The 12,705-nt window shown below is 39.5% G+C and overlaps 2 gene segments (V, D, J or C); both read left to right on the top strand.

Annotated features, from left to right (window-relative positions):
- LOC140456866 (Ig heavy chain V region-like) lies at window positions 1-10,135 on the top strand. The segment is given in 2 exon segments: window positions 1-7; window positions 9,759-10,135. Coding segments are annotated over 2 exon segments (384 nt in total).
- LOC140456924 (Ig heavy chain C region, membrane-bound form-like) overlaps window positions 9,518-12,705 on the top strand; it is a 21,929-nt gene continuing 18,741 nt past the window's right edge. Inside the window, 3 exon segments of the C gene segment in view lie at window positions 9,518-9,630; window positions 9,759-10,142; window positions 10,855-10,945. Coding sequence covers window positions 10,927-10,945 — 19 coding nt within the window.

The following is a 12,705-nucleotide window of genomic DNA, read 5'->3' on the forward strand; positions in this document are numbered from 1 at the left end:
ATGGCAGGTATGACTGAAGAAGGCTTATGCCTGAAACGTTGATTCTCCTGCTCCTTGGATGCTGCCTAACCTGCTGCGCTTTTCCAGCAATTCATTTTTCAGCATACGGCTGGTACTAAGCATCAGATATGGAGGCAATGGACGCTTGTTGATGTGCTGCTGATCAAGTGGGAAGCTTTGTACTGGAGAATGCCTAACTTCTTGAGTGCAGTTGAAGGTGCTCCTATCCAGTCAAGGGGTGAGCTGTGCTATTACTCTCCTGACTTCTGTCTCTTAAATAGTCAATTGGCTTTGCAAGTCAGAAGGGTGAGTTACTCGCTGCAGTATTCCTCACCTCTGTCCTGTTGTTACAACCATTGTATTTATATGGAGTGTCCAGCTCAATTTCTAATGAACAATAAAACCCAGGATGTCAATGGTGAGGGATTTAGTGATGGTAACACTATTGAATATCAAGGGGTTTTGGTTAGATTCACTCCTATTGTCAATGGTCATTGTCTCGCAGTTTTGTGGTGTGAGTGCTATTTGTCACTTGTCAGCTCAAGTCTGGATATTGTTCAGATTTTGTTGCGTTTGAATGTGGATTGAGGAGTCACAGAAAAAGTGCTAGATCAATGCAGATTTCACTTCTGACCTTCTGATGGAGGGAAGGTCATTGCTGAAGCAGCTGAACATGATTGGGCCAAGAACACTTTCTTTAGGAACTCCAACAGAGATTTGCTTTGGCTGAGATGACTGACCTCTAACAAGCAGAGCCATCTTCCAATGTGGGAGGTCTGACTGCAGGCAGCAGGGAGTTTGTCAACTGATACCCATTGAATCTAGTTTTGCTAGGACTCCATAATATCACACTCTGTCGAATGTGACTTTAATGTGAAGGGCTGTCACTCTCCCCTCATTTCTGGAATTCAGTTCTTTGTCCATGTTTAAATCAAGTCTGTAATTCAGTCATGAGCTGAGTAGGCCTTGCGTAACCCACATTTTATGTCAAGAGCAGGTTATTGCTGAGCTAGTGCTGCTTGATATCACTGTGGAAAGCACCTTCCTACACCTAACTCATGATTGAGCATGGACTGATGGGGCAGTAATTCACCAGGGTGGTTTGACCTGTTTTCTGTGCCCAGGACATGCCTGGCCTATTTTCCACATTGTCCATGCCAGTGTTGTAGCTGTACCGGGAGTGCTTGGCTAGCACAAGTCATCAGTATTATTGCCAGAATTTTGTCAAGCTCCATAGCATTTGCAGTAACCAGTGCCACTCGCCCAACAGTGTCTTGATTTCACGTGGAGCGAAGCGAATTCTCTGCTGACAGGTATCTGTAATATTGGTGATCTATGGAAGATGCTGAGATGGATCAGACAATTGGCACATCTGGCTGAATGTTGCTGTGAATGCTTCAGCCTTAACTTTTGCGCTGATGTGTTGTTCTTTCCAAAGCAGAGCAAGGGAATATCTGTGGAGCTTATTCCTTCAATGAGTTGTTTAATTATCAACCTTAATTCACGACGTGATGTGGCAGCACTGTGGGCTCAGACCCCAGCTTCCTGAATTAATGGTCTAGCCACAATATCGAGGAGAAAGTGAGGACTGCAGATACTGGAGATCAGAGCTGAAAATGTGTTGCCGGAAAAGTGCAGCAGGTCAGGCAGCATCCAAGGAGCAGGATAATCGACGTTTCGGGCATGAGCCCTTCTTCAGGATTCCTGAAGATCGCTTATCCTTTGTATTTTGTAGATTCCAACAATACATCATATATTCGCTTAAATTGTTAGTCTCGAAAATGCTTTACTTCACAGACTTTAGGATATAACGTTCTGTTTTCAATTCTTCTCTCCAACAGGCAAGGTCATTGATGTCACACTCGCTTTCCTCCTCACTAATTGCAAAACCAAACGTTTTTCACCTCATCTTTTAACTTACTAATCACATTTGCTCCATTCTTGACTAAACCGTTTATATATGCTGCAAACAGCAAAGGATCCAGCACCAAGTCATATAGTAAGCTACTGGACACAAGATGTCTTCACAATGACTACCTTCGACCATTACCTTCTGCCAACAAATAAACCTTCGATGCATTTGCCAAACTGCACCAGATCCCATGAACCCTTACCTGATTGAAGATGCAAGACCTGGTCAAAAACCTGATTGAAGTCAAGAAGCATTACATCCACTTTTTACACCCGATGTTACATCTCATTGCCTCTCTGGAAAACAGAATCAACCACTTCCGATATGATATCACTTCCACAGTGTCAAGAACAAACGGACAGATTGCTGTAGGTCTCAACATTGTATTTAATTCCATTCCCATTTTCCAGAATGAAACAGAAGAGACACAAGATTATTTCAGGTAGAGTAAATTATCTGTCAGAGAGATAAGAAGAGTTACCATGCTGAATTTTATTGCTTAAACTTTACTTTTCCAACTTTTAATGAATGCTGTCTCTTAGATTTACTTATTAACTTCCCTCAAGCTTTCTACTTTTAAACACAGGTTTATGAGCGAAACTACATATTGTCATTTAGCTCCTTTCACCCGATGGTAACTCTTCTTATCTCTCTGATAGATAGATAATTTACTCTAGCTGAAATAATCTTGTGTCTCTTCTGTTTCATTCTGGGAAATGGGAATGGAATTGAATACAATATTGAGACCTACAGCAATCTGTCCATTTGTTCTTGACCCTGTCAGTGTGTGTTCACCCTCAGAGGTAGGAAGAATGTGCTGATAATACGGAAAATAGCACCTGATGGATCATTCTCAGCTGGCGCACAACTTCCTGTTTCTATGTGCCAGCAGCAAGCCACACATCTCACTTCTGATCAGAAAATAAACCCAGGGGATGCAATCTGGCGGAAACATCTGCCAATGTGGCCTATATCAGGACACAGAGTGTGAAGTGATCACATCGAAGTGACATTTGCAAATCGACATTTCGATCTCTGTTTCATGGTCTGAGTCCAGGACGACATTGGACGAGTCTCTCGACCATCGAACAAGCTCATTCGATTCACTAACGTCTGGAACATATCGACATGCACCTTGTCATGTCTTTGATCTTGTACTCCTTGTTACTCTCTCTTCAGATTTAATGTTCCCAGTTTTTGATTCTGCCTTCTGTATCCATCACCTCCCCAGCCGAATACATTCTGTTTGATCTGTTTCCTAAATTTTGATCAACTAAACAAATAATACAGTTTTGTACAGACAGGTATGTCGGTGTGTCAGATTAACAGAATCAATATATGGAGAGATCACCTTGGCTGTATCTAACTCTGACCGACATGGAATTCAAATAAACCACAGCATTGTACGATTTCAAACTTTGCAAATCCTCTCTCTTTGAAAGAGCTGTTCTAACGGTTAATTATTTTCTTGATTATTTCAGAAACTATGACTAAAAATCCCCATTTTTAACAAAGTTTCAAATATTATTAAAAGTTGCAGCACTGGCATTTCCTACAGCGAGCTTTGTGGTGTTTAAATGTTCTGGTCAAAATTTGCTTCAAGCAGAAGACCTAATAATTGGTTTCTCCGAGTTCCCAGCCATTCCACTTGCAGTGCCATAATAACTGCAAACAATTGATCAGCCCCAGAATGAACAGAATGTCCAGGCCGTGGCACATCCAAACGCCATGATGTAGGCCTTGAAGATCTCCGTTTCTTCCTGTCACCCCAACCCAAGCAGTACATGCTCAACCTCAACTACATTTCCTTTCAATCCTCTCACTTCCTCCAAACCAAAGGGGTAGCCATGGACCACTATATGGACCCCAGCTATGCCTGCCTCTTCCTCAGATATGTGGAACAGTCAATCTTCCACAGCTACACTGGTACCATTGCCCACCTTTACCACCGCTACATTGATGACTGTATCAATGCCACCTCATGCTACCACTAGGAGGTTGAACAGTTCATCAACTTTAATAACACCTTCCACCCTGACCTAAACTTCAGAGGGACCATCTCGGACACCTCCCTCCCTTTTCTAGACCTCCCCACCTCTATCTCCAGTGACCAACAAAACATTTACTACAAGCTTTCTGACTCCCACAGCGACCTGGACTACACTCCTCCTACCCGACCTCCTGTAAAAATGCCATCCCTTTATTGTCAATTCCTCTGCCTCCACTGCACCTGCTCCCAGGAGGACCAGTTCCACCATAAAACATCCCAGATAACCTCCTTTTTCAAAAATTGCAATTTCCCCTCCCACGTGGTCGACGATGCCCTTGAACTCCATTCCTCCAATCTCATCAGGGAGCCCTCCTGGTCCACAACTTCCAATGCACCGACCTTGCATACATCATATCATCCTCCGCTGCTTCCACCGCCTGTAAACAGACCCCATCACTCGGGTATATTTCGCTCCCTACCCCTATCTGCATTCCGGTGGCACCATTCCTTCCGCGACTCCCTCGTCAGGTCCATGCCCATCCACCAGCCCACTCCCCATCCCTATCACCTTCACTTGCCACCACAGGAAGTGCAAACTCTGCGCCCACACCTCCCCCTCACCTCCGAAAAGGCCCCAAATGATCCAGAGAAATTTATCTATACTTCCACAAATGTCATCTGCTGTGTCTGTTCCACCTGATGTGGTCTCCTCTACATCAGGGAGACAGGACACTAACTTGCTGATCATTTCAGAGAACATCTCTGGGACACCCATGCCAACCAACCCCACGGCCCAGTGGCTGAACACTTTAACTCCCTCTCCCACTCCATCAAGAACAGATCAGTCATATTCTGTTCATTTCCAATGAATAAATACAAAATAACTGAGTCTGAATTTGGGATGATATTAACAGGATTTATTTCGAACTAAGCATGAACAGATTATTTTGACATAACAGGTGGAGAGATTCACTTCCTGAAAAAGCAGCTCAAGTGATATAAGCTGGCACCAAACCGAGTTTGGTCAATACTGAGGCAAGAATACAGCATACAGTCTTGAGTGAAGTAAATAAAGAAACTATCTTAACACCGGAACAAGATAGAGTTTATTAAATATGAACGAAGACGAAAGTACTTTAGGATATAAGAGAAAAGTGATTTATAGTATATTGAACTGCAAACAGAGATGAGAATTTGTGTCTCTACATTCATCCTAGCTAAATTAATCATTTCAGAAATGCCTTTGTTAAATTTCATGAATCATTCTTTGGTCCATTCACGAAACTTGTTAGGTCCTTGTTAAATTCTGAACCATCACCTTCCAGGTTCACAGTGTTTGCGAATTTCATGTTACAGAAAATTGTGAAGTTGTGCACTGTATGCCAATGTCTTAGTTAAAAATATAAGCAATCACAGCTCCAAACATTTACAAAATATCACTATGGATCTTCCTTGAATCCAAAAAAAATTGTCCCTTTGATCAATGATTTCTAAAATTTACTCACGTATCTGTTATGAAGGACGTTTTCAAATAACTTGAAGTGCAAATGGTTCACATCAGTGGGAATACAGTAACATTTCATGTGTTACCCCACACAAAAAGAAATCAAGCAATATTCACGAGTTGCTCTAAGCAAGTCTATGATGGACTGTTTTATCAAACAAAATCATTCCCAATGTTGTGAGGGCTTGTCTATCTTCTGTGCAATGGTCTGAATTTTGTGTCTGACTGCAGATGACACTGGCTGATCTGGGTATAAGTACAGTTTGTGCCTTTCACATTGTTAATGTATATTGCTGACTTTAGTTGAATAAAGTGATATTGTCCCAGGCATCGTCTGGCACCATTAATTAGACCATTAATTTCCACATCACGAGCCAGACTATCAGGTGGAGTGTATTGATCTCATTGAAATGAATGCTTGGAATATTTCTGGTATGAAGAGCCTCTGAACGAGACAAAGTAGGAAAGATGAATTTAGAGTAGTAGAAAATTTTCACGACAGAGAGATCACTTCGCCCATCGCACCTGTATCACGTGAAAACAGAGCCTTCCAGCCAACACCCAATTTATAGCATGTTGTCCATAACCCTGCAGGTGATAGCACTGTAAACATTGGGAACATTGTGTAGGGTCGAATCCATTATAAACATAGATATGATCTCCAATGCTGTAAATCCTGGCTTATGGGGAGAAAGTAGGGGCAGAACTGTATCAATATTCAAAGAGTTGGTACAGACCTGAGGAGCTAATAGGCCCATTTCTAAACGTTGTTTCTCAGAAAATTTTGACAATTCTTGACTTAATATCATTGTAAACTGACATGAAAAAAATGCAGACATGTTCCCCAGAAATGCTGACAGCAACAAACCTTTACTCAGCCAAGATCAGCAACATGAATTAAGAAAGTTTAAAAAAAAACTTTCTTTTAACTGATTATCGACAACACGGATTTCACAAAGTGCAAAGTACAGAGGGAAATGGTGGAGGGTTGGGTGTGGGCGATGTTCATTGTTCCCTGATGTCTGGTTGCATTTGTGAGCAACAGATGAACCTGCGAAGCAGATTCAGGATGGTATGGCAGGTATTTCAGCAGATATTGTGTACACGGCATTCTCCCATAAATCAGCAATGACACAAACATTTATTTTTGATGGTGTTTGAAGCCAAAGAAAATTGAAAAATATGGTGGGACAAGTTCCTTTCATTTCTTTGAAATGGTATCAAGGGACACTGTCTGTGGACGTGGGGTGGCAGGAGGATCTTAAACAGCAGATTGTGAGGGAACAGAACCACCGTTGGAAATCCAGATAGACTGGAACCTTTATCACTGGAGGGTGAGAGTGCGGGGGGGCGACCTCATATAAGTTTATCAAGCCATGAGTGCAAAGGTGAATGGCTCTAATTGACATGATTCTTACTGGAAATGTACGAAGCTTTCGTTTCAAAAATATCACATATCAATAAACTCCACCTGATAATCTGGCTAGTGATGTGGAATTTAATGGTCTAATTAATGGTGCCAGACGATGCCTGGGACAACACCTCTTTATTCAACTAAAGTCAGCAATATACATCAACAATGTGAAAGGCACAAACTATACTTTTACCCAGATCAGTCAGTTTCATCTGCAGTCAGACACAACTTAAAATTCAGACCATTGCACAGAAGACAGACGAGCGCTCACAACAGTGGAAATGATTTTGTTTGATAAAAGAATCCATCGTAGACTTCCTCAGAGCAAATCCTGTTAACAAACTAGTTCTTTTTTTGCGTGTGGGGTAGTGCACGAAATGTTACTTTAATCCGATTGATGTGAATCATTTGCATTTAAGAAGTTATTTGAAAACGTCTATCACAGTAGATACACGAGTAAATTTTACAAATCATTGATCAAAGGGGACAATCTTTTTTGGACTCGAGGAAGATCCATAGTTATATTTTGTAAATGTTTGGGTGGGGGATTTCAACAATAGGGAACATGTTTTTACAATGAGAGGAGAAAAAAAACATATCAGAGACAACTTTTTACACAGAGAATGGTTTTTGTGTGGGATGATCTTACAACCTTTAGAAGACATTTGGATAAGTAAATGAATATCAAATGTTTGGAAGGATATGGGCCAAGTACACACAGGTGGGATTAGTTTAGTTTGGGATTATGACTGGCATGGACTGGTTGGACCGAAGGGTCTGTAACCATGCTGTATCACAACATGACTCTCTGACTATTTATCAATTTTTCTCAATATTAAACAGTGCTGTAGTGATCCTCGAATGAACTGTTGATGTTAAGGTTGTGTCTGAGACTCTGCGAATATTTCCTTCAATGAGAGGAGTGACTAGTTCTCCAAGTTACATAACTGAAAAATAAACTTTCCTCCAGCATTGTTGCTGAGTCGATTTGTTTCTGAGGAGGCGGTGGTTATGGTTTGCAGTTTGCTTTCCACCAACTGGTCAACAGTGAGACAAAATATCTTTGATCCACTGCAGAACCTCCACCTGCTTCCAGTAAATGAAACTGGAAAATCAAGGACCTTTTCTTCAGTCAGTTTAATTGCTGCCAACTATTGTATCTGGCCTATTTAAGGGAAAATGAATAAACTCAAGTAAAATCCTACCAAACAAACGATATTTTCCCATTTACTCACAATGGATACATTTCACTTGGCATTTCTTCTTTAAAAAGGAAAGTCACAAAATACAGCATTCACTGTGTGACTGTCAGAAAACAGGACATTGAATGCAGTGACGTTCTGGTTAGTTCAGCCTGTTTATTGAGTATCTTTAAAGCTCCTGAATATGAGTCCAAACTGTTTAGTGACACACACTCACCTTCTAATGGATCCAAAATCCCACATTGCAGTCACATTTGTTATCATCCCAAAGTAAATTAACAAACTTGAATTGGTTCAAACTCACATCACTTGTTACACCATTCTCTGATTCATGCATCTCATTGAAACTGAGTGTAACAGCGAATTTTTACTGATTTTTATGAGTTATCTGCTCCTGTCAGAGCTATTAGTGAGCAGAGACTTGTACTGTTTATAACCTACATCCGTGGTAATGATTATTGCAATACTCTCTAATTTAACCAAACATTCCTGATGTACCCAGACTGTTAGATATGGATGTATGGACTGTCCTGTTCTAGTTCATTAGATGCTCTTTGAAAAGTTTACCTAGGTGTTATGTATCCCTGCCAACTCACTTTTTGTTTCTCAGGCACACAGCTTTCCTTTACTATGCATTTTAGGGTCGGAGCAATTTGAAAAAAAAGATGCAGGGAGAGACATTCTGCAATGTAAGGAGGTGCTTCTAATCTCCGAGTCCAAACTATTTAGTGACACACACTCACCTTCTAAACATAATCACTTTAGACATGCTCCATATTAGGTTGTCTGAACTGAATTTAGAAACGCAGCTTATTTTGTAAAGTGTGTGAGAGAGAGAGAGACTTTGAGTGACAGCAAAAATAAAGTCACTAATTTTGTTAGTTAATAGTATTATTGAAGTTCTTTTTAGCTTTATCTGCTTGTGGTGGAATGTAGAATTAAAGGGAGTTAACTTCTAATTGAATATTCTAAATATAATCACTTTGGACACGCTCTGTGTTCAGTTGTCTAAATTGAATTTTGAAATGTTTAGCATGAATTACATGTTATTTTGTAGTGGGACAGGGACTGGCAGTGTTCTGGGAAAACAAGCTCAATTGTTTCACTAGCTGGTAATATGTTTGAACTTTGATTTTAGTTTTATCTGCTTGTGAATGAATGTAGAAATAAAGGGAACTAACATCCGAATGAATTTGTTTTTTTAAAAACAAAATACTTGTAACTATCATGTGAAACACACCTGAAGCTACTCAATTTTACTTCCACCATTTAAATAAAAACACTCCCAAAGAAGCTATTCAGCAAAATAAATATCCCAAGATGTGTATATGTCCATGTTTAAGCGTAACCTCGTAAATACAAGATCCCATGTGTTCGGTCTGTACAAACTGATACCAGGATCCAGTCTGAGCCTCCAGCAGGAAACCAACAGGCGGAAGCTGTAAGCCTGCCCTTTCCGATGGCCATATAAATCCTGGGCACTAGACCGTAATTCAACACTCCTGGGTCGGCTCTGTTTAGAAAGATCTTGACAGAACCGCTTCCCACAAGTTATCAGAATGATTGTGTCGACAATTTTTCTCAGTTTATTTCTTACTTTCTTATCATGTGAGTGTTTTTTGTTCAAGTCTGTCTTTGTCACTGTCTCAATGTTAGTCTACCGCAGGAATGTAAAAGACTCAGCCATCATTTAATCTGCATTAATGCTCATGGTTTATTTGTTTTCTTTTTTAAAGGTGTCCAGTCGGAGATTGTGTTGACTCAGCCAGAGGCAGAGACTGGCTGTCCCGGAGGCAACCTGAAACTGACCTGTAAAGCCAGCGGCTTCGATCTTAGCAGCTACTACATGAACTGGGTCCGACAGGTTCCCGGACAGGGTCTGGAGTGGCTGCTTCAGTACTATAGTTCATCCAACAGTAACTATGCACCAGCGATTAAGAATCGATTTACTGCGTCCAAAGACAATTCAAACAACATTTTCGCGTTGGACATGGGGAACCTGAAGATCGAAGACACCGCCATCTATTACTGTGCAAGAGACCACAGCGAGAGGAACCAGGGCTGGACCCATTCGAAAACAGCTCGAGTGAACATTTTGTCAATTCCATCATAAACTGACGGTCAGTACGAGTTTTAAATGCAATTATACCAACTGCGATCAGAAGCAGACCTCAGGCTGCCTTTTACAAAACTATCAAAGAGGAAATGTACCATTTAAACTAGCAAACTGGTGACACAATGGGACAATGTTTTGGGCATGTCGTATATACTGCTAACACTTCCATCAATTAAATGCTCGGACAAAATGTTAGTTTTAATATATCTAACAGCTCAGGAAATCACTGCTAATTGTTATGTCAACTATGGCATTAATTCTAAACATGATCAGTACTAAATGGCTCTTTCAAATGAAAATTGAGAGCGAGAGTAAAGAACAGAGAATGAGTGTACTGGTCTACATCATTGTGATAGCTGGAGTGACACTGCAATTATGATCAATACAAAAACCTATTTAGCCTCCATTGTTTGAAACTAGTCAGTGATTACATCTACAAACCGTCTTAACTTGCAGTGCAGTATTAATTCTGTGGGGTTTAATGCCAGTATCACTATTTAATTTGTAAAAGTGTTGGGTAATTATCGATACACCATTTGGGGATTTTGAGAATCAGGTCATGTGTTACTCTGTGAAGTATAAAACAGTATTAAAATTTATCAAGAATGATCAGAATTCACTTGCACAATTATGTGATGAAGATTTATTGTGACTTTATTTTGCCTGTGGTTCTGAAAATTTTAAATGATGGTAAACTTTTGATTTGTTTTATGCAGAGCTAGTTATTGTGTGACCCAGTCCAGAGAATGTAACACTGTGACTATCTTGATTACTGGGGCCAAGGGACCATGGTGACAGTGTCTTCAGGTAAGAACTATGAACTTTCCTCGTAACTTTTTAAAAATTTTCTATTCATGTGACTAATTTCTGAATTAAATGAAACTCAGATTCTGTGCTGAGTTTGGTTTGGTTCGGATTGATTTTTGTTCAGACTGATTATAGACTTCAGTTAAGGCTCAGCAAATAGCTAAAATGGTGATGATGGCGTCAGTTGCTCCGTGTATCTCTTTTTTTTGATCAGATGGGCATTCTGTGTGGCTGGGTTACTTGAAACACCTAATGTCTCTTAAACAGTCAGCTATAAATAATGTTTAATGTCAGTGACACCCTGACTGTGAGTTTTATTGTCAACAACAAACGCTAAGAATTCAAAGATGTTTGAGATATTACCAAACATGATTAAAATATGCTAAAATATCATTATTCATTTCTTGAATATATGTTCTTACCATGATTACATTTTCTCATTTATTTTGTTGATGACAAGCAGGTTAGAAACTGTCATAAAATTTTCTTGCGGTGCTATATTGCAATTTGTTGATTAGATTCTGAATTGTTTTACTTGATTCTGTTGAATTGAGTTGATTGGATTTTGGCTTTGTATTTACTTGGTTTTGTTGAAGTGTGTTGATTGGTATTTGAAATTGTTTTATTTGATTCTGTTGAAGTGAATTGGTTGGATTCTGATTATGTTTCATTCCAATCTGTTGTTTTGAGTTGATTGGATTCTGATTATATTTTCCTTGATTCTGTTGAATTGAGTTGATTGAATTCTTATTCAATTGGTGGAATTGATCAGCATTTTCATGCTTTCTGTAATTGGTGTTTTCTTTCTGGGGAGGAGATTGTCTCTCTGGATTACTGTTCATTACCAATATTTGTGAAGTTCTATTGTTTTTCATGAATCATTTCTGCATTTGTTCAACTTATATGACACATTTTTCTCTGCTTGATTGAAAACATTACATCCATTTGTAACGGTCTGAAAACCAACTTATGGCAGAAACCCAGAAGTGTGAGAAATGAAAAAGATAAGTTTTTAATGCATTGAATTTTTAAAAAAAGAACTCAGTTCTAATTGTAAACTAACTGAATTTTGTTTTGAGTAGCCTCATTCAAAATAAAACTTGGGACTAAAATCTGAAACTGCAGAATTGAACAGATTATGTAATTGAAACTAACTTAAAATTATAATGTGGTAATATTTGTCCATTCAGTAATTTTGTTTTGACCATGAAGTGATTAATCAATATATGCCTTCAACCACTCTACTGTGTGCTGCACAGGATTGTCATGATCAAGAAGGGTGTGCAGGTTGGAAATAAATTGAACTGTTGCCAGAAACGTTACAGCTTTAAGTGTTAAGTCCCCTCACAAACAAGGTTGCTGTTATGACTTGTTATTTCTATTCAATTTAATCATTAGTTTGCTTGATTCTGAGCAGCTTTGTTAGACTTCAATTTATTTTTTTTGTGTGAGGTTAAATCATGTTCTTGGTTCTGTTGAAAATGTTTGCAGAGTCAGTTCTGCTGCAAACACACCATGTTGTGATCTGGTGATTGTTCATCTGTTGAGGAAGGACTGTGCTTGGGTAACATTAAATGTGTTATATTTGGGAAACCGTTTCTGGTTTCTACATTGTTTTGCAATGTTAAAACGGTTGGTGACAGTGAACCACTCCAGGTTCCTCATTCAATGCAATCAGCATGCGAGTTGAAATTTCATAAAGCCTATTATTAAGTGAAAGGCAAATCGCAAAGGTTTTAGAAATGAAGGGAAAACAGATA

Source organism: Chiloscyllium punctatum, chromosome 31 (genome assembly GCF_047496795.1).
Source record: "Chiloscyllium punctatum isolate Juve2018m chromosome 31, sChiPun1.3, whole genome shotgun sequence".
In the NCBI taxonomy this organism is placed as follows: Eukaryota; Metazoa; Chordata; class Chondrichthyes; order Orectolobiformes; family Hemiscylliidae; genus Chiloscyllium; species Chiloscyllium punctatum.